Source organism: Caretta caretta, chromosome 16, assembly GCF_965140235.1.
Source record: "Caretta caretta isolate rCarCar2 chromosome 16, rCarCar1.hap1, whole genome shotgun sequence".
Lineage (NCBI taxonomy): Eukaryota > Metazoa > Chordata > Testudines > Cheloniidae > Caretta > Caretta caretta.
Window position 1 is genome coordinate 8,384,243 of NC_134221.1, and position 25,369 is coordinate 8,409,611.

Sequence of the window (25,369 nt, forward strand, 5' to 3'; positions counted from 1 at the left end):
AACATACACTCACTTGTCTGTTGCTATAATACCAAGGATTATACTTTAGCAAGAGTAAACACAGCCAGGTGAGTTCTAGAAAGCAGAGACAATGCAAACATCTTCACTTAGAGTATGATTTAAATTACAATGTGCTTTTGATAAGCCCCTGAGTGCCAGAATGATGGAGCTACAATTGTAATGAAGTCATTTAATTCTGATTTGGATGAAACACACTCAGACTACGGAGCAGGCTAGGCATAAAACCCCAGCGCTCGCACTGGGTTAAGAAGCCAGTCATTAAGTGAATTTGATTTGGAGTGCTCAGGTAATCTAGCTACTTATGTTAGAATCCTACTTTTTCTCTCATTTACACTAAAATATCTTAGCCCAGGTCATGGTACAAAAGTAAATTTCCAGATGGAATGGTATGTAACTCATAATTTATGTCTCCTTTGTCTGGTTTCGTGGCAGTCTTATCTTGGAGCCAAGTTTCCACTCTTAGGATACCCTGTCTTTGTAAGACTCTTTCAAAATGATTACTATTCTATGAATTGTCTATGGGGACAGCAGCCAATAGAAAGAGGAACTGCCCCATGTCAGACTTGGTCTCTCTCGCTTCCTTCATGGAAGAATGCAGGAAAGATGAGATTATTTTTGCAAGGTCAAATAAAGGATCAAATGCTAAAAAAAGGCAAAAGTGCCTGAACTACCTTGGCCTACTGAGATGAATGTATCAGTCGCTCTGTGAATTCGTTTAATAGATTCCATGAACCTATGTTTTTATTTATCTTATCTAAATGACTGACTGTTTGCCTATGCTTTTGTACAGTACCCATCATTGTGTAATCTGGGCATCTGGGAGGTGCCATATTGGATCAGACCACTGGCAGGCTATGATTCTGTCCGTGGTCAACATGTGATGCTTCAGAAGAAGGAAAGAAACCCATAAAAGCAGCAGGCCGGGGGGTAGGGGGAATGGCAGAATGAGTAGAGAGGAAATTCCTTCCTGACTCCTGTGGTGGTCACCTTGTACCCCGAAGAATGAGCTTTGATTACTCCTATCTTTTGGTAGCATGCTTTGCATATACTGAAGTCTCCAGACCCAGACAGTCAACTTTTGCTGCAGGACAATTAAGATCAGAATGCCGTAGGGAAGGCATACTCCTTTTCAACTAAATGGGGAACCAGACTAATACCCCTCAGAAGACTGGAAAGCATACTTTAATCAGACCGCTTTAGAAGGAAAGCTATTGTCCCCTAATAATTTAAAGCAAACTTCTGGACAAGACAATGTTCAGGGAATCTTATTAGAGTAATTTATGTTTTTGTGCCAGGAAAGAACCCCAGCTGGTACTAAACTCTGCTCACATTTTATATCAGCAATAACCCTAAGTCACAGGAAGAAAAATCGCACACATTTCTCTGGGCCTGAATTTTTGTGCACCTTAAACTCCCAAGGGCCAATTAGCCCTGGCATTAGCCCATTGGGCCAAATTCTGTTATCATTTATGCTGGTGTAACGCACTGACGTAGGTGGAGGTTTCCAGATTTAGCCTGGTGTAACTGAGAGCCGAATTTTTTCTATTGACTGTCGTGGTGTTGCATATGCTTACGCCAAGGCTGAATCTGATCTCTATTGATTTCAGGGGGGAGGTTGCGCAAGGAGTGAAGGACTGGACTCTCTGCTTGGAAAATATCCTTAACTCACTTTGTCATTGCAGCTCAAATGGGTGTAGAAGATCCTCTCAAGTGCTCAGGAACCTACTATAACTGCATACAACACAGTGAGTTATGGTCAGGGGGGCTGGTACCATTTTTATAGTGGGGGTGCTGAGAGCCACTGAACCAAACTGTAAACCGTGGATATAATGAAAGCTACTGCAAGCCAGGGGGTGAAGTACCACCGCTAATTCCAGCACCTATGGTTATGGATGGCGTTTATACCTTAACCCTGAGTTGCGTCTTTTGAAGTCAGATCCCTAACGTTATTTGAAATAGGTTTTTAACTTCACATTTCCTTGGGGTTTATTTCAAAGGCGTCACAGCAATACGATGCATTAATTTAACTCAGTTTTAAAATCTCCAGAGGAGCCATCCTGGCTAGCTATGTTAATCTTTATGTGATGCCTTTTAAAAGAAGGAGCAGGGTTTCTTCAGTGCCATCGAAGTGTACTATACGCATCATTCTTCATCAACAGACCACAAGAGCTTTGAAAGATGCCAGTTCCCCTGGATATGTGATGAAATGATTGTTTGAAAAAGTTTCAGCCCATGTGTAGATAATTTCTGAGCTTCCATTTTATACCCTGATCATTTCAAAATACCCATAAGGAGATCTTTTATGGAATAGCCCCTTGACAAATTTTATTATATAATATAATATATATTATATATGTTCGGACAAGAAGCTGCAAGTGCTTTACACAAACACTAATGAACGAAGCCTAAAAATATCCATGTGAAGACGGTAGATATGGTTATCTACATTTTACCAGTGGGTAAATGGAGACACGGAGCTGTTAAGTGAATTTCCCAAGGACACAAGGTTGAGTCAGTGGCAGAGCTATGAATAGAACTCAGGAGTCCTGGCACCCAGTCCCCATCTCTAATCACTGCACCATGCAACATACATTTTCTTTCAGTTTTGCGAGCACAGAATACCATATTAAATTGATAAGATTCCATTTTTATTCTCCTATAATTTTTCTTTAAATGTCAGAAACTTCAGGCTGGTCCTGAGATTATTTATACCTACATTTCAGCTTGGAACAAATTTTTTTCACCAGGGGGTAGAGATTTTAAAATGTTGGGAAGGGAAAAGTTGACAGTTTAAAAATGAAGGGTTTGATCTTGTATATTTTTATGCAAGCAATTCTTACTCAACAGGTCATCCCCATTGAACTCACCGGGACTACTCACAGGAGTAAGGGATTGTCGAAGCAAGTGCTGGTGAAAGGTACCAGACTGACTGGGCTGGAAACCACAGTGCTTCAGTTATCCACAGATGAACTAAAGCCCAGGCAACTAACTGCAAGGCAGCCTGACCTCCCCTCCCCAGCTCTGCCAACGTACCTCAGCCCTACGGGCCAGACTGTCTGGCTCATTGAACCCTTGGCCGTTCTGCTAAGATTGCCAGCTATTGTGCCATGGGACACCTCTGGATTGAGCCCACCAACCTATTTCACCAAAACATCTTGCTGTCAGAGGGCAACAACTTTCGGTGACTCTAACCTGAGTTAGGTTTACATCAGTGAGCTGCAGCTGTAAAACTCCTTCTGTGGATACCCGCCCCCTAGTCCCCTGGCTGGCGAACTCTGATGTATGGCACCCCTGTCCTTCTTATTTATTTGTATTACAGTAGCTCTCGGGGCCGGTTGGGGATTTGTTGTACAGAGTGCATGCAGGGAGCGTTCCTGAGCGGCTTGCAACCCAGGTGTGTGACTATTCTTTTTTCATCCTGATCTAGCGGTACGAAAGGGGACTTGGGTTCTATTCCGAGCACTGCCACTGAATCGCTGTGGGTTGGGGGGTGAGGGGAAGTCATTTTTCCACTCAGTGCCTCAGTTTCTTTACCCGTGGGAGATGGTAGGATGGTCTAGTGCATAAGATACGCGGCAGACCAGGGTTCAAATCCAGGTTTAATCACCGATTTCCTGAATGACTTTGAGCAGGGCACTTAGTCTCTTTGTGCCTCAGTTTCCCAACTGCAAAATGAGATGACAGCCCTGTCCCCACAGAACTGCAAAGGGGGCGGGGGATCCTTGAATGTTACTGAGGTGCTCAGACACTGTGGTAATGGGGTCTCTAACTGGACAGACAAACATTTGAACATAGAATAATGATACTTGTCCACCTTTGAGAAGCACTTTCAGGTCGTGGCTGTGGGCAGCATAGTCCTGCCCTTTAGTGTTTGTTATGATCTCTACATTCCACTGACTGGCATGTCCCTGTGCATTGTTAACACCTGTTTTTTCACCCTTCTAGCATGCCACGGAACTGATCCTGATCTCTCCTTCAGAGGTGCGAATCAGGGGCCACGCCGCTGAATGTTTGGAGTTGCTCAGGAGTTACACCCCTGTGCCAGAGACAGCATCCTGCCCCCGGCCTTCAGGGGGTCTAAGGTTCACAATCCGGGGGGTCAAACCCCTGCCGCCTTTCCCACATTGCTCACTTACCTTGACAGCTTCGGCGTGGGTCACTCTGTCCAAGGACTTGTCGTTGGCCCTCAGGATCTGGTCCCCGACCCGGAGCCCTTCTTTCTCCGCCAGGGAGCCCGGCTCCACCAGGGAGACGTAGATGCCCACCCCGTGCTCGGCGCCCCCTCGGATGCTGAAGCCCAAGCCGTCGTTGGTCTTGTTCCTCTTCAGGCTCACCTCCCGCACCTCCCCCAGCAGCTCCTCGGCGGCGGGGGCGCCGAACCCCGCCGGGGCTCTCCTGGCAGGGGGCAGAGGAGCGGGCTGGGGCCAGACACCAGCCGCGGGTGGGCTGGGGGCCCCCAAGCCCGCCGCGCCGCAGCCGGGCAGGAAGCCGGGCTTCAGGTAGAGCCCCTCCGAGGTGTACTGGTCGAAGAGCAGCTGGTCGGAGCGGGGGATCACCAGGCGCAGCATGGGCAGCAGCTGCCGCTTGCCTGGGCTGTCGAGCAGGACGCGGAGGGTCTGCACCAGGTCGAAGACGTTGCGGCGGGCGTGGTAGACGTTCAGGCAGTGGATAAACTGCTCCCGCTCCGGCTCGCTCAGCAGCAGGGTCAGGGCATGGTGCAGCTTCCGCACGTTGGCCGAGAGCAGCCGGCTCCCAGCCCCCGACGGGGGCCCCGCCGCCGCCGCCGCCGGGCCCGGGGAGCTGGAGCAGGAGTTCACCGACGTGCGGTGCAGCTCGGCGCTCATCTCCCCGCTGCCCTGGGAGGGGGGCCGGTGTGCGCCTCCCAGTCAGCGCATCCTCCAGCAGCCCCCTCCCCAAAGGGCCGGGCCAGGCCCCGGGACCTTGCCCTGGACGGGGGCCGCGCTCCGTCAGCCCAGAGCCGCCGCCGGGGCGGGACGCGCGGCTCGCAGGCTCGGCCAGTGGCTCAGCCCCGAGGGCGGAGCAGCCATCAGAGAAGGGGGAAGCCCCCTCCCCGGAACACACACGGCTCCCCCGGCCCTGGGGCAGAGCCTGCTGCTCCTCCGGCAGGGAGACCACGCCGCGCCCAGCGGAGAGGCCGGAAAGTCGCTGGAAACCCGCCCCCGGGCTGCCTTTGCCCGGGGTCTCCTGCTGTGCCCAGCCTGCCCCTGGCCGGGGAGGCGCGATCTCTCCCCGCGTCCCGGGCGCTGCAGCCGGGATCCCGGCGGGCTTCGCCTTGGCAGAGGCGGGGAGCCCCGCGCCGGGCTGTCTGGAGCCCCCCACAGCCCTGCGGCAGGGAGCAACCGGGGAGCTCGCTCCCGAGCCCCAGTCCGCCCCCCGCGGGCCAAGAGCCGGTCCCCCGCCACTCGGCTCCCTTCCTTCGGGTCGCCGGCTCCCAAGTCGCTTTCTCCCGCGGCTGAGCGGCCGGGGTCCCCGCCCAGCCCCGGGGCCGGCGCCCTGCTGCCGCCGGGCCCCGCCGCCGCGGGCTCGGGCTCGGGAGAGCGACTTTGCCAAACTGTTGAGCCGGGTCCCGTCCGCGGCCCGGCGGCCAGGGCCAGCCCCCTGTCAGCGGCTCTTCAGGAAATGACGTCTCTACACACCGCTCTCCGGTTGCCAGGAGACAGGGTGATCCAGGCCAGGGCGATCCAGTCCGGTTCGGTGATGGTGCATGGGTGGGGGGCTTTCACTGCTGCAGGCTCGTTGTGTGCTTGGCTACAGGAGAACCCCGGTGCCTTTTCCTTCCTTCCTTCCTTCCCTGTCAACGTTATAAAAGCAGAGACAACCTCTGCAATCACCCGTTGCCATTATAACCGCAGGGGACAGGCAATTTCACCCAGTAATGGAGCATGCCTGGAGATACTCTTATAGAGCAAGTCAGCGAAGTGTTTATTAAGCAAAGATGATCTAAGAGAAGCGCAATTGAGAGGAAATATAATGAATGGACTTGCAAATCTCACAGCAGGTGCTGTTCTGGAAGGGGATTGTGAAGTGTCTCTGAGTTTGAACGTTATGAGTCTGATTCTGCTCCTATCCTGTAAGCTAGGATAAATCAGGAGTGACTCCAGTGGAGTCAAAGGAGATACGCCAGTGCAAAACCGGTGCAACTGAGAGATGTCAGACCTTCTCTTTGTTGTCAGTTGTTTAGACATACGGACATTCTCTTTGCTACGCTTTTAAAAAATGTACAAACAAGTTGTCTGAGGTGTCACTGTCAAACGTGGGAATGAATTGTCTACCCAGGAGCTAATTTCCCTGGCATGTGGTTAATGTTCAAATGGCCTTAGCTTGGTTTTCCCATTATACTAAAAATAATACTTCATATTTACCCAGCACTTTCCATCTTCAACTTGCTTGAGGAACATCAGGCAATTCATTCTCAGCGCACACCTTTGCTAGGTAGCTCACATTCCCTGATATGATGGTGAGATTGCAGAAGTGCCTGGTGACTCTGGGGGATGCAGTGCTGGGGTTCATTCGGAGGCACCTGAGAGAGGCCTGGTTTTTCGAGTGTGAGTGCTGACCACTTTCTAAAATCAGGCCAATTTATAGTCAGGCACCAGAACATTAGGCAACCAAAAGTCCCTTTTGTAAATCTTGGCTATAATAAATGCCCACAGAGATAGATGGATAATGATCATCCTTGTTTAATAAGATTGGAAGCAGAGAGGTGAAGTGGTTTGCCCTAGCCCACAGAGGGTGTCTGTGGCAGAGGTGGACTTAGATGTTTAGACTATTAAACCATGCTGCTTTCCTCTCTAATTATAGTTGTCACGACTGGGTTTAATAATTCATCTCCATATGTGATTAACCTCTAATCTGTTTACTAATAAGGATAGTAGTTGTATGATGGGGCTTAGGGACCTCAGCTGAGATCAGGTCCCCTTTGTGGTAGGTGTTGTACAGACACACAGCAAGAGACCATACCTGCTCCAAAGATCTTACAAACAAAGGTCCTGACCCTGCATTGTCAGCTATGTGGGTCTGCCCCCAGGCAGAGCCCCATAGAGATTAATCTGGCTCCATGCAAGTGCAGGGCTCTGTCTCCATGCAGCACATTGCAGGATTGGAGCCCAAATATGGGGTTTAGTTTGTTTGTTTTGTTTTGGGTAATAACAATGTTGTACAAATCGGAGACCTGATCCTGCCTTCCTTGTCCAGCCATTGATTTCAATGAGAAAAAGAGAATGCTAGGAACTGTGGATCAGACCCATTGTAACTAATGGGTCATTGCCTAGGGAAGGATCAGGGTATGAAAATGGTGAAACGGGATTTTTTCCATCCCTTTAACATGCAAAATGCCTTTCCCCCCTCCCCGCCATGTGATCACAAGTCCTCGCCGTACAGTGGCAACAGGCTGGAGGGGGAACAGGCTGATATTTCACTGGTAGCTTTCCCCCATCCATCTTGTCTAAGTACCTTCAGATCTGCTTGCAAACTAGTTTACCCTGGTGTTTTTGTGCAGCTGGGACCCAAAATTCTGTTTCCTCCCTGATAGTGACTTAATTGTTTAGAAATGACATGATGGGAAAGGAAGATCTCAGTGTATCTAAAAGCTGCTCTGGGCCAGCCTATAGGTAAGAGAATAAGAGTCAGTTTACACACTGTTCTGAGAAGAATACCTTGGCCTGGTTGTCCACTGCCCCTTCAGAGTGAACTGGTTATTTGACCCTTGAGAGTATTTTTTCCATTGCTGATGTGCCAATCCAAGTTGTTAATAATACTAGCAATTAATAATAGCTAATAAGTTTAATAATTATTAATTCTGGTTAATAATAATAATAGTAATAAGTCATCTACACTAAAGCTGTGATTTATCAAAGCATTTAAGAACATGCTTAACTTTAATCACATTTACATCCCATTGATGTCAACGGGACTTAAGAACGTTTACTTTTCTGAATAGGGACTGGCTTATGTCCCTGCTTAAATTGGAGCAGGTACATAAATGCTTTGCTGACTCTGGGCCTAAGGGCCTCATCCAAACCCATCGAAGTCAAAGGGAGTCTTTCCATCGACTTTCTTGGTATTTGGATCACATAATACTGCTTCGTTCATTCAGCAGACTCAAAGCACTCCATAAACATTGGCTGAATAGCCTCACAAAATCCCTATCTGGTACATTCTGGCTATGTAGGGTTCATTTACACTTACTATTAAATGCAGTCACTCCTCAGTGGAATCCTAAAGGCAGCTCTTAAACATCACATGACAGCAATCTAGGACAGGAATTGAAGAAGGATACTACATCCAATTATGACAAAACGACAAAATGTAAGGGAGAACATTACCCAAGGGAGATAGCTATGGCCGAAGGGGTAACACCCCCATTTCTGAACAGAAATGTTACGGTAGCTTAAATGACCACAAACGATCAGGGCTTTAATGAGGCAACATGGTCTAGTGGGCAGGGCCGGATTAACCTTTTGTGGGCTCGGCGCCAAACATACTTGTGGGCCCCCATGGAGGCAATGGAGTATGGCACAGGGAGGTAAGTCCCCAGAGCGAGGGGCCAACCAGAGTCAGTGGGGCATGGCATGGCAGGGGCGGTCCGGCTCAATCCAGCCCTGTGCGAGGGCACTATTTACGAACCGGCAGTTGCCAGATGCACAGTGGCCCGCCTGGCCGTGTTCTGCCGGCATGTCCCTTCCCCTCGGGGACGGGTCCACCCAACAACTCCCCAACTCCAGAGCCCCGCCCGGACCCACTATGGCCAGTGCTCCCCCAGACCTCCCCCTCAAATGCACAGCACCCTGCACAAAACCACCCCTGCCCAGAGCCCCCCGTCCACAACCCCACCACAACTGCCCAGCACCCCACATAGAACCCCCAATTCCTAGTGCCCCCGCACACAGATCTTCCCTGCCTCCTCAGCCCAACACTCCACCCCAATGCCCCGGAGACCCACTCCCCCATGCCCTGCCTCCCAGCTGCACTCACCAGCCCTGCTGGGAGGTGACTGTGTCTGCTGGGCTGAGCCAGCAGCGTAGCCAGGGTTTGTCCCAGGGCCGGGAATCATTTCAGCCCCTCGGGAGTGGCATGATCAGCCAGGCCAGGGCCTGCCCCGGCCAGGATCCCTCAAGACGCACTTTCCTGGAGGGGCCCTGCCAAGCCCCGCACGCTGTCACCCCCCCTGAACCCGGCTGAGACTGGCCAGGCTTCTGCACCAGTCCCAGGCGGCTCAGCTCCAGGGAGAAAGGGGGGGCCCCCCACAGGGGGTGGGAAGCAGAGGCTGCCCGGAGCCGGAGGTGCACTGGGGTCTGGCCAGGGGGCAGAGAGGAGCAGGGGGCGGAGGGGCCAGGGGACCGAGAGGAGACCTCGGCCAGCCAGCAGGCAGGCCTAGAGGAGCAAGTGGTGGGCGGGGGGAGCCAGCGGGGTCTCGGGGTGCAGGGCAAGCGGAGCAGGCCAGGGCCCCTTCTGAGCATGGGCCCGGCTCCGTGGAGGCACTGGAGTCATTGTAAACCTGCCACTGCCAGTGGGTTAAGGCAGTAATTTGGGGCTCAGAGGAGCTTGTTTCCGGTCTACACTTTGCCACCAACCTGCTGTGTGACCTTGGACAAGTTGCTGAACCTTTCCTTCTGCTCCTACACTGTCTGTCTTCTCTGTTTGGATTGTCAGCTCTTTTGGGCAGGGGCTCTCACTCACCGTGTGTGTACAGTGCCTGGCACAATGGGGCCTTGGTCTTAGTCCAGGCCTCTGTATGTTACTGTAACATGAACAAAACAATAACAATTGGAGAGATGGACCTTCCGGCAGCACAGGGTCCCCTGGCAACATACCGGGGGATTGGATCCCTTCCCCTAGCTGTACTCTGCAGGCCTCCCATCCAAACTGGAGCCAGCCCATTGCTTGAGCTGGAATGACTACAGGCCCGGCCACGAGCATTCTTCTTTCTAAGGTAAGATCACACCTTCAAATTCATTTTACTTGTGACCTTTGCTAAGATTAGAACATGAAGCTTCAGGAGAAAAATGCATTGCGACTGCAACCCATTGGTTGATTCCATTTTTTTATTATGTACATTTTCATTTAATCTTTCATTTTCCTCTGTCTTTGGCACATGAGTGAAAACCATTTTCTATTCCAGAGTCATTAAAGGCTCTCTTTCGCTCTATCCTTTGCTGAAGTGCCTTCTATCCAAAGCCCTAGAGGAGGATTAAACTTAATCGATCAGATGCATCTCGATGGCAATAGAATCCATTTTATTCACGGATATGATGAAAGGGCTTTAACAGCTGCATTACAGATAGTTTTATGTACCAAAGCTTTGTTGGCTCGTGCGGGGCTTTGTTTAAAGCAAAACAAAAACTGGCAGATTCCTAATTTGGGTTCTAACTCTGATAAATAAGCAGATGGAGGAGCCCAATGTAATTGGGGAAAAAAGACAATGCAGGATATGGCAGAAAATTGAGCAAAGCTAAACAACACAACAGCAGCAACAGCCATTTAAAAAACCAAGGGAAGGGCAAAAAAGGTAAAGAGTTAACAGTAGAATAGAATCCCTTCAATTTCGTTGTTACCAACCATGCTATAATGCCTAAAACCCCCCCGTGGAGAATCTGTCTATCTAGCATACTTGTATGTCCCTCATCACTGTAATATCTGGGCACCATGGGAGGTGGGTGAACCCCTCCACATCGGGGAGTCTAACCCCTTGGCCCCTACTACCCAAGACCCTGCCCCTACCCCACCCCTTTCACCCTCCCTCTTCTGCTGGAGCCCTGGGCCACCCCTCACTGTGGCTGGAGGAGCCCCGGCTAAATCGCCCCAACCCCTGGGCCACCAGCTGGTCCAGGCACCAGTCCAACCCTGGGGCTGGCGCACCTGAGCTGCCCTGAGAAAGCCCACCCAAGCTGCCCCGGGCTGCTGGCCGGCCCGAGGACTGTCCCGAGCCACCAGCTGGCCCGAGCACCAGCCCATCCCCCAGGTCACTGGCCAGCTCAAGCACTGGTCTGACCTCTGAGCCAGCCAGACCCCCAAGCTGGCCCACCTTAGCCAGCCTGGGCTGCTGGCCAGCTGAGACCCAAGCTCTGGAATGATTCTGCTTTCACAGCAGTGTTAACTCCAGAGACATGAGCTCTCCATTCAGCTGTCTGACTACCTAGGAATATCTACTGTACTGGTTAATATCTCAGTGCCCAATTATTCTGGCCTTAGATGAGTGTAACTAAATAATATTCGGGCCCAATAATAATAAATATTTCTCTCTCCTATAGCACTTTACAAAGGCAGACAGTGTCATTATCCCTATTTTACAGACAGGGAAAGTGAGGTACAGAGCCATGAAATGCCTTGCCCAAGGACACCAACAAGGCCAGTCTCAGGAGTCCCAGTCTAGTGCACTTATGCCTAGGTCACACTGACCACCTACACTAACATTGCATTTGACACCTGGAGTGAGGGCAACACAAACCATGGATCTGATTCTGATCTCATTTCCAGTGGTGCTATTCAGGTGGAATGCTCTGGGAGTTGCTACTATTTAACATGTAGCAGGAGCTTTTAAGTTCCCTTAGAGAACTGGTCCCTAACAGTGCCGCTTTGGGTACAAGTCTTGTGTGTGTGTATGTGTGTGTGTGGGGGGAGTAAAGGAAATAGAGCTAGAAACATGCAGGGAAGCAAAATAATTTGCATCGCTTTGGGGCAGATCTTCAGCAGTGTAAGTTGGCATTGCTCCTTGGAGTCAATGGGGCCAAATCCGGAGCAGAGGTAAATTGGCATCAGCTCCATGAGGCCAGTCCTCAGTTGGTGTAATTTGTCATAGCTCAACTGATTCCCATGAAGCGAAGTCCTGAGGATCTGGCCCTTTTAATTTACAAGTGTGAAGATGCATGTAAAGAATGTAATACCCTACAGGGCATTTTGGATGTAAAACCTAATATTAACATAAGCCAAAGAAGACTGTAGTAAATGTGTAGCCTATGTGAACCGGAGATCCAGAGAGGTCGTGTAGTGGGTAGGGCATCGGTCAGAATTCTATTTCTAGCTCTGGTAACGGTGAACTTTATGACCTTGGGTGTGTCTCATAAACTGGGGCTTATGACACTTATCCCATCTTCTTCTAACACTCTGCAAGCCAGGGATGGGAGCTAAGTATTATCATGCCTCTGCTTCCCCCAACACATCCTATACAGCCTTGTCAGTGTATCACAATCCTTAGCTGCACATCTTGCTACTACAGAGTCAGGCATCTCTGGAGCACAGACTGCCAATCATGGCAAATGGCCAGTTGCTTTGGTAACGTGGACTGTGTTACACTAGGGACGACGAGGAGATCAGTGTACTAATTTCAGGGGGCAGAATGAAGTCAACCCTGGTCACTGAGATACAAGATGAATTGTCAGTCCGCTGTGCCCCCAATAAGATTGTAATCCTTCCATGAGAGGATCGTTTGGAGCTACAGTCGATGAGACAACTCAAGCTGCCACAAGGGTCTGTCAAGACTTTGATGCTGAGTTATTTGAACTGCTGCCTTCCTGTGTCCAGAGAGCGCGGCTGTGTTATGGGGCCGTGCAGCCTGTTGCAGAGTGGAGGAGATTGAAAGGGAAATTCGAAATAGCAATTTGCTATAAAAAAACCCCCAAAGTAGGGACTTTATAAGAAGCTTATTGTTGACCCTTGCAGTCTGTGCTGACGCTTTTAAATAAGATTACAGCCCATTCATCTTCAGAGCAGGCAACGTAAATCCAAGAGCTAAAACTCGTAAGATTTCAGATGGGAAAAAAAAATGCAGGGTTAGATTTTCAAAACAGCTCAGGGCCAGGTTTCCAAGCGCTCAGCTCCGGCAGCTGGGGCCACATTCCCCAAAGAGCTCAGCTCCCATGTAGGTATCTAGCCAATGGCCAGATTTTTCAAGGAGCTCAGCCCCTAATGTGCTGCTTTAAGGGCCTGATCCAAAGCCTGGTAAAGCCATTGTGTCTCTTTCCACTGGCTTTCATAGGCACTGGAATGGACCCTAAATACAGGAGTCATGCCACTGGACTCAGTGGAGTTACCCCAGTGTAATACTGAGGGGAACGGGGCTCCAGGAGAACTAAAGGGCCAGTTGTGCTGATTTATACCAGCTAAGGATCTAGCTCATTGTGTTTGAAACCAACTGTACAGTTCAGGTCGTCCAATTCATCCTTCAAGTTCCCAAAGAGAAGACACTGCTGGAGGGAAGGGGGTGGTGTTGGAGGGAGTATTTGAGGGGGTGCTGGAGGGATGGGTATGTACTCTGAGCAGGGGTTATTGGGGGGTGCTAAAGGGGTGTGTGTACTGGGAGGGAATATAGTTGGGGGAGTTGGAGGGGGTACAGTTGGGGGGTTCTGGAGGGGGTATTTATGAGGTGCTGGAGGGGGACACAGTTGGGGGTACAGTTGGGGGAGTTGCAGGAGGTATTTAGGGGGTGCTGGAGGGGTGTGTGTACTGTGAGGGAATATAGTTGGGGGAGTTGGAGGGGGTACAGTTGGGGGGTTCTGTAGGGGGTATTTATGAGGTGCTGGAGGGGGACACGGTTGGGGGTACAGTTGGGGAAGTTGCAGGAGGTATTTGGGGGTGCTGGAGGGGTGTGTGTACTGTGAGAGATATTTGGGGGTGTTGGAAGGGATATTCGGGAGTGCTGAAGGGGTATTTGGGGTGTGTGTGTCTATACTGGGAGGGCGTATTTGGGGGTGTTGGAGGGGGTACCTAGGGCCTCACACTCGAGATGGGGAGCAATGTCATGCTCCCTGTCACCGTGGCAGGGCGGCTGGTGCAGGCCTGGGAGGCAGTGCCAGCCTGTCAGTCAGTGCCCCCCTGTGGGCCTCTGCCCCTCCCCAGGACGGGGAGCCAGAGCCTGGCCCTGTCACCCCTCCTGGCTGGGTTCAGAGGCCCCACAGTGGGGGAAGGCAGCCTGGCTGAGAGATGCTTGGTGGCTCCGCTTACCTGGCGGGCTGGGCTGGGCCGAGCCCGGGGTGGACGGGATGTGGCAGGTGCGGATGCAGGGGAGGGGCCAATCGGGGCGAGATGGCTCTTTCGGAGCTGCAGCATCTGTTTGAAAAAATCCCAGACATTTCCTCGTATCCGAAAAACCCTCCTGGTCGGAGGGCAGAGGATCAAAAAGCGGTAATGTCCAGGAAAACCCAGAAATATGGTAACCCTAAATTCAGGTCTAAATCCCTTCCCAGCGTGTCTCTGACACAGTCATGTGCGTTACCCAGGCCCTCAGAACGTACAGGCCTGATTCTGCGTATCAGTGGGGTTACGTAAGTCGGGGGAACACCAGGCCACTCACGAGCACAGCAGTTCCAGTTCCCTTAGTCTGAGCAGAACCTTTCTCTGCAAGGGGCTCCCTTGAGGTCAGTGGGCCAGACGGTGACCTATGCTATGTGTGGCAGTAAAGGAGCTACGTACCCTGTGGGTCCAAGCACGGGGTGGGGGGAGGGAGATGGCATCCTCTGTGGGACCATGTGACAGGGCGAAACAGCCGGGAAAGAGTTAAAAGCTTCCTGCATGTCACATGACGCAGCAGGGGATTTAAAGAAAGGGCTTGTCCCTGTTCTTTGGGGGCTGGGAGAAGCAAGGGGAAAGTCTCTGTGGACTGCAGCCTGGTTCGCCCTCTCACTTCGCCCCAGGCCTTCAGGTTGCCCAGGCCTGGGTGTTAGCTGGCGTGGGGGTGGCTACCCCTCTCCTTCACGTGTGGAAGTTCCTGGGCATGGATTTAATGTGCCGCCCCTGATCGCCCCCAATTGCACATTCCATGCCAGCCTATGGGGCTTAATCCTGCCCCATGGAAGCCCATGGGAGATTCTTCATCAATCTGACGGGGCGCAAGTTCAAGGCAATACAGCTTTGTATGGAGCCCACCTCCCAGAGGCACAGTGAGTGCAGAAACCAGCCCTACTCTGCTCCTAACCACCCCCCATGCGGAGGTCCTCTCCCGTCAGTGATTTCCAGCTTAAGAGGAGCATGCTCTTGTTTCCCGTAGGCAACACAGGGCAGGGAGAGGCGATGCTTGTGTCAAGACACAAGTGCTTCAGAGCACGCTGGAAGGAAGCACTGGCAGGCTGGCTGGTTGGTGGGTGAATGCACAATACGTAACAGCAGCCCCAGCAGCGGGACTCTGGGGACACATCTCAGGTCCGAGGGTGCATTTAAATGCCTGACTTGTGTAGCGCGGGAATTGATTTAGTCCTATCAGTAACCGCCAGAAGAATGAGTGCTCTCTCTTATTCCTTCAGGATAAAATAAATCCAATGCCCTTGGAGAGTGCCAAATAAATACACCGCCTAGCCTTTCACTTTAATCCAATTGCCCTCGCTTCCCAGAACGCCCTCCTGAAAGCTGGCTGTGCAGTCTCCAGTGCCTTTATGTGCCCAGGTAAAAGAGCCGTAGCGCGAAGAGGATGGAAAGCACATTTCAGAATGGCAATTCCGTACTGCCAAGCTGGAGGATTTCACTGAACTGTGAGAAAGCAGGGAAGGCTTAGGAAGGAAGAAGGAACTCTCCTTTGCTGTCAGGCTCCTTCGGAGAGCATTAGGAGAGAGGCTGTGTTCAGGGCTGTGTCTTGGCTAAATCCTGGTTTAGCAGATTTCCCCACAATCCTCTCCTCAGCCTAGGATGTGCTGTATGAACACATGCTGCTCCCTGGGGTGGATGGGAATCAACTGCGAGTGTCTGAGTTTGGGTGATATTTAATTTATAAAAAACTGCTCCAAGGTGGCAGGGGGGAGGAGGGGAGGAAATGAGTTGGTTGCAAATATTTTTTAATAAATAAGGAAATGCTGGGCCTGGAACAGGTGATTATTTGTATTATGGTAGAAGTCTCAGTCCTGGACCAGGCCCCATTGTGCTCGGTGCTGCAGGAACACAGAACAAAGAGATGGTCCCTGCCCCAAAGAGCTTCCAATTTCAATACAAGACAAGAGACATCAGGTGCAGACGGACGGAAAAGCACAAGGACACAACGAGACATAACTTAATAAATAATATTTAGTTAGGCTGGGATTTATAAAAGGGCTGAGTTAGGAGTGTCACCAGTTAGAACTGGTCAGCAACCAGAATTTCCATTGCATTGGAAATTTTGACATTTTGAAGTTCTGAATGGGAATGAAAAGTAAAAAAAAAAAATCCAACAAAAGTTGATCATAGACCATCAAAATGTATCATGCTGATAAGGTAAAACCAGGTTGTTTTGACTTTTTGTTTAGACTTTGTTACATTAAAAAAAGCTAAGTGAATCGAAACAGAACATTGAAACAAAATGTTTTTACCATGCCTCAAAACATTTTGACAAATTTGATAATTTTATAAATTATCCAAACAAAACGATAAAGTCCAAACAAGTGGCTTAGACTTTTTTCTGTCAAACGTTTTATAAAAATTCAAGTATTCCCACGGAACATTTTGATTTTGACAAAACTGCATTTTATGATGCAAAAACTGTTCCATCAAATATTTGTTGGCCAGCTCTGCCCTCAATAAAGCCCCAAGTAGAGCAATGCAATTTAATATAAGCCAGCCTTAGGGCTCCAGGTAACTTAAAAACTCAACCTCACCCCTCCTGGCATTTCCCCACTTTTACAATCCCTCCCCCCCATTTCTAAATCCCTGGGGGACAAAATGCTTTATAAGGGCTTCCCTTTTTGTGCAGCACAAGACAGCTTTGATTCTCAGTATAAGGCCCCCAGTATAAGGCTGCCATCTATGGCTCAGTATAAGGCTGAATGCTGGGGGTAAGGAAGAGATGCCATAGCGATGCCATCTATTGCTGCAAAGCATGGGATTTCATTACATCCTAGTCTCCAACTGGGGCTGCTTGTTAGCCTGTTTGTATGATTTTATGACAGACTCATGTCAGCTCCCGCGCAGTGAAGTGCAGAGGGTTTGCACCTGTGCGCTGCTGGATGTCTGTAGATTCAATCAATAGGCGAGCGAGGTCTCTCAGCAGCCTGCAGACAGCCCAGGTTCTGTACACATCAAGGACCAGATTCTCTGATGTAAATTGGCAACGTTCCATTGAAATCAAGGGAGCGATGCCCATTTACACCAGCTGAGGCGCTGGTAACATCTCAGGAACACAACCACATAGATAAAGTTAGGGGGACGAGGGGTGAGGCTGCACATAAAGCTAGAATCATGCTGAGAGAGACAGACATAGGGTGGGAACAAATTGTGGGATGGAAATACGCTCCTCATCCCCAAAGGGGTGCACTTCCTCAGAGCCTGGGGATCTATAGCCTGCCTGCAGAGGGACAGCATGGTCTGGAAATTAGGAGACTCGGGAGACCTGGATTCTATTCGTGACTGGCTGAGTGACCCTGGACAAGTCACTTCCTCTCTGTCTGGGCCTCTCTCTCCCCTCCTATCATCTGTCTAGCTGGTGTATTTAGCCTGTAAAGTCTTCAGGGCAAGGACTGTCTCTCACTGTGTGTTCGCACAGTGCCTAGCACTATGGGGCTCTGATCTTGGCTGAGACCTCTAGGTGCTACTGTAATACAAATAATAACGTAGGTCAGACAGGCTGCAGAGAGCCCTAGCAGGTATAGTCCCACCCAGCCTGTATGCTTTCTCTTAATCATACGCCACTTGAGGTCTAGAGCATAGAATAATTGCCAGGCTGGAAAATACCAGATGGATTCAGGGGGGAAATGCAGTCTATCGATGAAATGGGATATTCTAAATTGGTCTGAGCTTTATAGGCAATTTGCTCATTTTCACCAGCTGAGCCTCCTAGCAGGTGGGAGAATCCGCGGCCTTCACACACACAGGGAGAGTTGACAGAAACCTGCACCGTGCTAATTGTTTATTAACAGATCTAATGTGTTCATTATTCGGGCAAATTTGTTCCGGTCTGTTCATTTCTAAAGCTCGTCCATTTAACGGGGCCAAACTCCACACTCAGTGACGCCGGTGCCAAATGCTGCTTTCAGCGGCAGGGGTGTCAAGCCAGAGGGATTCCACTGACATCAGCGGAGTTCCTCTAGATTGAACTGAGCCTGCTGGATCCAATCATTGAGGGGTTGGTTTGACTGGATAGGCATTTGTTGGCAGCAAGTTGGTTTGCTCTTCACAACGGCTCGATGGCCCCTCTTTTTTCTGTGTGTACATTGCCTAGCGCGGCAGGGTCCTGGTCTGTGCCGGGGGCTTGTTGGTGCTATGGTAATAATAGTCAGAGTGGGTGCAGCACCCCTCTTCATAGAGCCTGTGCAAGTCCCATGCACCTCTCAAATCCCACATAAGCTCACCGGTGCTGGGCCTTGTGCTGGCTTTCTGCAAGGGCTGAATTTCATCCACTGTGAACTGCTGGGTTGGGAGTAGCAGGGGAGAAGACATCGCCCCCTGCAGACATTGCTAAAGCCCCAACTCCACTTCCCCACACCAGCAAATGAGTCCTGAGGGTCCCCCTAACCCCGGCCTCTCTTGCGCTGTTGCCCTGCACTGACACCAGGCTGGTGGGCAGATGTCTCTCTCACCCTTGAGTAGGTTTATGACACAAATAGGTATTTCTTTCATGGGCTTCCCCTTGCACTGCTGGAGGCATGTTCTCTCTACTTAGCCACTGTTGCTGAGCCACAGGGCTCAGATGCATGTCCGGAATTAAAGGTCCAGAGGCTCCAGTTCTGAACAGCTGTTGGCCAAGTTGGTCCGTCACATCGCCCGGCTCTAGTGAGGCACAGAATGTGTAGAAACACTAAAGCTCAGCATCCTTTGCCCTGTAATTCATCCCGAGGCTTTGGAAGGGAAAGGAAGATACACACTCTTACTCACATGAGTAATACAGGATCAAATGCCTTGTCTCTACAGTATAAACATATCTCTCTGCCGCTCCTCTTCCCAGAGCAAATCTGCCCAAGAGGCCAACGTGGAGGTGGGGGACTGTGCTCCCCGCTGAGTTATTAAAACACTGCAAGAATAGAATCAGAAGAACATGGAATAGGTTAATGAAGTACTAATCTCTGCTGCTTTGTGGTATACGAAGCAATAAACAGCTGCTGCAATTGATTAAATGTAGAAGCAGAGAAGAGGCTCTTAATCAGTCACATAAGCCTTTTTATTTTTTAAGTTTGAAATTAATTTAGTGCCAACAGAACAACAATAACGGGAGCCAGAGGGCTGCAACTTAACCCCAGGAATGAAGTTGTCTGGATGGCCACAGAGTGAGCTCCCCAGGCACTCGATCCCTTGCCAGCTGTCTTACCCCCACCACCCAACCCAATACCCACATCATCATTACACTGAAACTCAGCTGGCTTCAGGCTCCATTCCATCTGGGAGTGTTTCCACTGGGCAGGCTGCTCCTGAGGAGGGAGATCAGCAGGATTAGGGGCATCGAAGGAGCCCGCAGACTAGGGAGCAGGGCCAAGGTGTAAGACACAGGAGGAAACGCCCGAGTCATGCCACAGGGTCCCCCCACCCATTCAGACCTTCCTTCCGAGTTTATCAGCACCTCTGTGCAGCCATTGCAACTGATCAGCCCGTGTCGATACTGATCCCCAATAGCGGATAGCTCAGTGGTTTGAGCATTGGCCTGCTAAACCCAGGGTTGTGAGTTCAATCCTTAAGGGGGCCATATAGGAATCGGGGCAAAAATTGGGGATTGGTCCTGCTTTGAGCAGGGGGTTGGACTAGATGACCTCTGTGGTCCCTTCCAACCCTGATATTCTATGATTCTATGTTAGTGTCTCAGGGGAACAAAGGCTTCCGGCCACTCCTGAGCTTTGTAGCACCTGGATACCACCACAACAGAGCAATGTCACAGCCCCTCCATGGCCTACCAGCTCCACTGTTGTAGGGAAAGGGTTCAAAGCAGCGTCCAGAGAAGTAAATGAAGCAAGCAACCTAGGCTGTATGTTGGCATCCAAAACCGACTAGCATCCCTGTTGCTCAGGGTTAAGGTCCCTATGGCATGACTCAGGTTAAGATCCATTGATGGGGCAGTTTGAGGGAACCTTGCAGTGGCCTTGCCCATGCTGTCACTGTCTTGGGGATAAGCAGAGGGATATCGTCTCTGGGGAATCTCCATCCAGTGCCTTCCAGCAACACGGAATTCACAAACAGAAAAGGAGTACTAGTGGCACCTTAGAGACTAACCAATTTATTTGAGCACAAGCTTTCGTGAACTACAGATTATTTTGATAGATGTGCCAGCATCCCAGTCTGGGTTCAGCCCCTCTGGAAGAGAAGAGGAGCAATTGCACCTGGCACCAAGGCCAATCAGGAGGAGATACTTCCCTTGTTGTAACAGAAACTGGACACAGATTGAGCTTTCAGGTCAGCATGGTCCTACCTATTGTGATAGACCCAGGCCAGTTGGGTACAACAGAGTAGTTTTTTTTTTTTTTGAAGCAGATATACTGGCCACTGGATAAGCAGTTTTCTGTTCCCTGACTGACCAGAGCAGGGACTGCTCTAAGCTAATGAGAACACCTGACTCCAATTAACCTGCAAAGAGTCAGGTGAGGCCATTAAGGTAATGTGAACACCGGACTCTAATTAAGGCCCCTCTGATACTATAAAAGGGCTTACTCCAGTCAGGCTGAGGAGAGCCAGAGTGGCTGAAGGGCTAGTTAATGAAGACACCCTCAAGTCATCAGTAAGGGAGCCCTAAGGTAAGGGTGAAGAAGAGAGAAGCGGGAGAGCTGTGGCAAAGTAGCCCAGGGAAATGTAGCAACTCTAGCAGTGAAAGGTTGGCTGCCAACAGCTGCTACCATTAGGGTCCCTGGGCCAGAACCCGGGGTAGAGGGTGGGCCTAGGTTCCCCCCAACCTGCCACTACAGAAACACCTCCTGGGAGGGGAAGACAGACCCCTGTCAGGACAGGAGGCTAAACTGTTCTGAAATAAGCCCCTAGGGACAGCAGAGACTGTGGGAGTTCTCTCACCAACCTCCTTGCTGGCTTATCATGAAAAGGGCTCAGTAGACTGTAACCCTGGCCCTAGAGAGAGAAGGGTTATGTGGAGGGTCACAGTGAGCTGCTGAGGCTAGCATAAACTGCCTAAAAGTGTGGGACCCACAGGGACAAGGTCAGAGCTCTGCCACACTATCTACCACTTACACAGTCATCTATCCTGTCTATTCCCATATAGAACCATCTAGCTATGGTACTTATATGGCTTCCATTGCCATAATACCTGAGCACCTCTCAGACTTTACCATATTTATCCTCTGTGAGGTAGGGGGCTGTGCTATCATCCCCATTGTATAGATGGAAGACTGAGGCACAGAAAGAATAAGGCCCAGATCCTCAAAGGTGTAGTGAGGCAGAGTGGCCTCCAAGCGTCACAGGGAGGAACTAGCCAAGCCAGCCCTACCCCTTGCCCCAGAGGAGACGGAGGAGCTGCTGGGACTGCCATCTGCTGTTTACCCAGAGGAGCTGGAGGACACACCGATGACGGAGCCCTGCCAACAGATTGTGGTAGGAAGTAGCCCTGGGAAACCAGACATTAGTCCAGGTGTGTGGCTGCAATATGAATTAACTTGTTGCAATGGGATCCCCGCTGACCCAGTGGCAGGACCACCCGCCACTGTTAGGGCCCTGGGCTGAGACCCGGTGGAGTAGGGTGGGCCCGGGTCCCCCTGACACCAAATCCACAACTGGGATAGCGACCTACTGGCCCTAGGCCTGAAGGTCTGTGCCTTGTGTGTTGGCTGTCTGCCCTAGCCTGAGGGCTGGGCTAAAAGACTGTTCATGGCTCTGTCCCACCCAGAGGGTCAGAGCCCCAGACTGTGCAAACTACTGTCTGCCCCCAGGCTACAGACTGTGTGGTGCTCGGCCCCACCAACGGGGCCAGAGCCCTAACCTAATAACTGACTATGTGCTGTGTGACTGCTGACACCATGCTGTCCATGCTGGCACTTTTGTTGGTGAAACTTTTATCGGTCAAGGGGATATATTTTTTTTTCATACCCCTGACCGACAAAAGTTTTACTGGCAGAAGTGCTGGTTTAGACAAACCCGTAGTGGCCTCCCTCCAAGCTTCAAGGGGAGGGATGACCACAGGCCACTACAAAGGGTATTCAGATACCTAACTCCCATTGATTAGCTAGGTTTGATTTGAGGATCTGGGCCTAAGTGACTGGCCCAAGATCACACAAGAAAGTCAGTGACAGAGCAAGGAGTTGATCGTGGATCTTCAGAATTCCAGGGTGCAGCTGTAACCACTACTGCTTTCCTTCCTCTCTATCTACCTTCTTAGAGCTGGTCAACATTATTTGACCAAAACGTTTTCTTGCAGACATAGGGGATTTCATTAAAGATTGTTTTTCCCCCCAAGGCAAAAAAACATTAATTTTTTTTATAAATTTCCTGTCGAAAAATATCAAAAACAAACAAAATGAAAATTTCAATTTGTTACTAAATTTCTTGCGAAAAGTTTCAAACAAAATCGCTTCACTTGAAGTTGTCCTCTTGGGAGGAGGGAAGGGTGGGGGTGAACACCAAATTTTTGTTGACCAGCTCTACTTAACTATCTCCTCTAACCAGCTTTCCATCCAATACCTTTGTATCCAAGCTGTCTGGATGGGATTATGGCATGGGGTAAAAAGAAAACAGTAACAAAACAAACCCAACTCCCAACAACCCACGGGACATTCCTGAGGGTGGTGGCAAGCAGGCGGGACTGGCTGAGAGATAAATGAAGGAGGTGAATCCCTGACTTGCACATGCTAATGCCTGCAAATACATCTCTAATGCTCTCAGTTCAAACTCATTAGCCTGGCCAGGGGAGACAAGACAAGCATGTTATGTCATTGATTAAATCCTGTCACTTTTCCCAACGACTCCAATTACATTTTGAAATATGTATTCATTTTCTCATGTGGCGGGATTGTCTGTGTCTTCTGGAGCCTGGCAGACTCACTCAGAACTGGGGGACCCAGCACTTGGGGGGCTGGGGTGTCACATCTCCCCCCTATCCTCCCACCCCCCCAGCTCCCAAAGGTCACATACTCGCCTTCTGGCCCAGGTCTTAACACAGCGTGAAATAAAGTATTTCCAGCTCCTGTGTGTGGGAGAAGGAAGGGGTGTGGTATCGCACGCACGCAGCAGCAGGGACACACATAGGCATATGCACATGCCCACACAGACACACATTTGCACACAAACACACTTGCACGTGCCCCACATGGATGCACACACACACGTGCACTCCCACACACTCCCACAGGCATACACACTCCATCTGAAGGCATGTCCAGCCTGTGCTGATTTAGTGACTGCAAGAAACCAACTCTCCTTGGAAGTCCCAGCTAGCAGCTGAGACAGAAGAGACTAAATATTTATGGGCATGTGCTTCATTCATCATCTCCAGCTGGGCCTGCCCTCCCTCCGCCTGGATTAGATGTCTTTGGGCCTCTAATTTTAGCTGGCAGCTCTCCCCTGTAATTTTCCCACTGGGAGTGAGAAGAGGATGGGGAATGCAGGATAATCTGTTGGATACTTAACTAATGACAAGAGCTGTGAAGGGAAAGAGGGGCAGGTGGGTATTTTAAATAAACCTCTGCATCGTTCAGTTGAGGATCTCAAAGCACATGAGGAATACTACATTATTATGGGCTCACTCTAACTCCCATTGAAGTCTATGTCAAGTCCTCCCTCTGAATGCGAAGAGAGCTGGATCGGGCCTTAAACCTCACATCTTCCAACAGGAGCCTGCTATTATTGTAACCATTTTGCAGGTGGCTACGTGGGGAGAGGCTAAGGCCCAAATCCTCAAAAGTATTTAAGCACCTACCTCCCATTGAAATCATTGATGGGAGTTGGGCACCTAGATACCTTTGAGCATCTTGGCTGAGAAAACGAAATAATCTGAGGATCAGGGCCTACATGGTTTGCTAATTGCTACAGAGTGAGTGAGGGGCAGCATCAAGGACAGAACCCAGGTGGCTTAGTCCCCAGGTCTCATCTCTAACCATTAGGCCACCCACACTGATTCTAACCTGTTAGCATCATTTCCCTGTGTGTCTCCTACAAACTATGCAGGGATATTTGCACCCTCTTCTCCCAACTCAGGTGCAGCAGGACTGACCGTTGTGTATCGTGGGTGCAGGTTGTGGGAGCTGCATCTTCTTCTTGGTGTCCCTCTCTGGGTGCTCCACTTTGGGCATGTATGCATCCCATGCACCTTCAGTTGGAGATTTTCATGAGCAACATCAGCTCAGCCCGGGCATACACCAGTGATATCCTCATGTCCCACCTCAAGGCTGTACCAGGCTGCATGGGGTGGTCTTCCCTCAGTTCCTTCTCAACCGCCTCGGCCTGACACAGAGCTCGATGTGTCCCTCTGCGGTTGCTGAACACGGTTTTTTCTTTAGTTTAGTTAGTAGTTCCTTCTGGCTTTCAAAAAAAGTTGTTTATTTCCTCAGGGGACTTCCTGCCTGCAAGGGGCTTGCCCAGTTCACCGGGGTTTAAATGTTGTCTCTTCTGTAGAGAGGCTGTCCCCATCAGCGGCAGACACAAAGTGCGGTTGCTGCCTGGGAGAGTCCCATGCCCCACAGAAGTGTAACTTCTAGTTAGCCCTCAAATCCAGGACTTGGAACAACCAGGAATCAAGCTGTGATTTCTGATGATGGAGCAGTCCCTTTGCCCCGCTTTGGCGCCAGGTCAGAAGAAACCCCCCTGCCCAGTACATCAGTCCCTGCGGGGGGGTCTCTAAAGCTACTTCACCCTTGGTGCTCCCAGAAAGAGGAAATTCTCACAGACCTCCTCTAAACATTCTAAGAATCCCCACTTCCAGGGATTCCACCTTAAAAAGACCTCATCCTCTCAGCAGGTCAGCAGAGACCTCATCCTCGAGGCTCGGTACCATCGAGGCAAAGAGCTCCTCCAGAACCAGTGAATCGGGAATGTCCCTCAGCTTTAAGTCCAAATGGGGCTCTGAGAAAGCTCCGGGTATTGTCTGGTGGAGATGGTAAGAAGATCAGTACTGTTGGATCCCTTGGTATCCTTATCGAGTTCTTCGGTACCATGTAAGCCTCCAGCCACATCAGCACTGTCTGCAAAGTGCTCCAAACCATCAATACCCTCCAGCAAGCACAAGTAGACTGGTTTGTCGGTGCTGCAACACCTCTCATGCCGCAAGATTGTAGATACTCAAAGGACTTCTTGGTGGCTTCTGAAGCAGATTCTCCTTTGCTGGCAGGTACTGAGCGCCTCTCGGTACTGAGAGCTGCTCAGTCTCTGGAACTTCCCACATCCCTGGTATCATCACCTCCCTTTTCCGTTGGAGTTCCTCCATTAGATAAAGAAGAGGAAGATGATGTATCATCCATTTCTGTTCAGGGTTCCCCCACATACCTGCATATGAACCCCCTTTCTCAAAGGAGCAGGGAAGTTG

The 25,369-nt window shown here is 50.4% G+C and overlaps 1 protein-coding gene across 5 annotated transcripts in view; it reads right to left on the minus strand.

The window, feature by feature from the left end:
• WHRN (whirlin) overlaps positions 1-5,794 on the minus strand; it is a 109,743-nt gene extending 103,949 nt beyond the window's left edge. For 2 of the 5 annotated variants that reach the window (XM_048822777.2, XM_048822778.2), the window contains exon 1: positions 4,158-5,793. In XM_048822777.2, the coding sequence (XP_048678734.1) occupies positions 4,158-4,865 (708 nt within the window). In that variant the 5' untranslated portion in view covers positions 4,866-5,793. Of the gene's footprint in view, positions 1-4,157 lie in introns of all 5 variants that reach the window. The other 3 variants (XM_075120557.1, XM_048822773.2, XM_048822774.2) reach the window with 3 other exon arrangements.
• Positions 5,795-25,369: the final 19,575 nt, after the last annotated feature.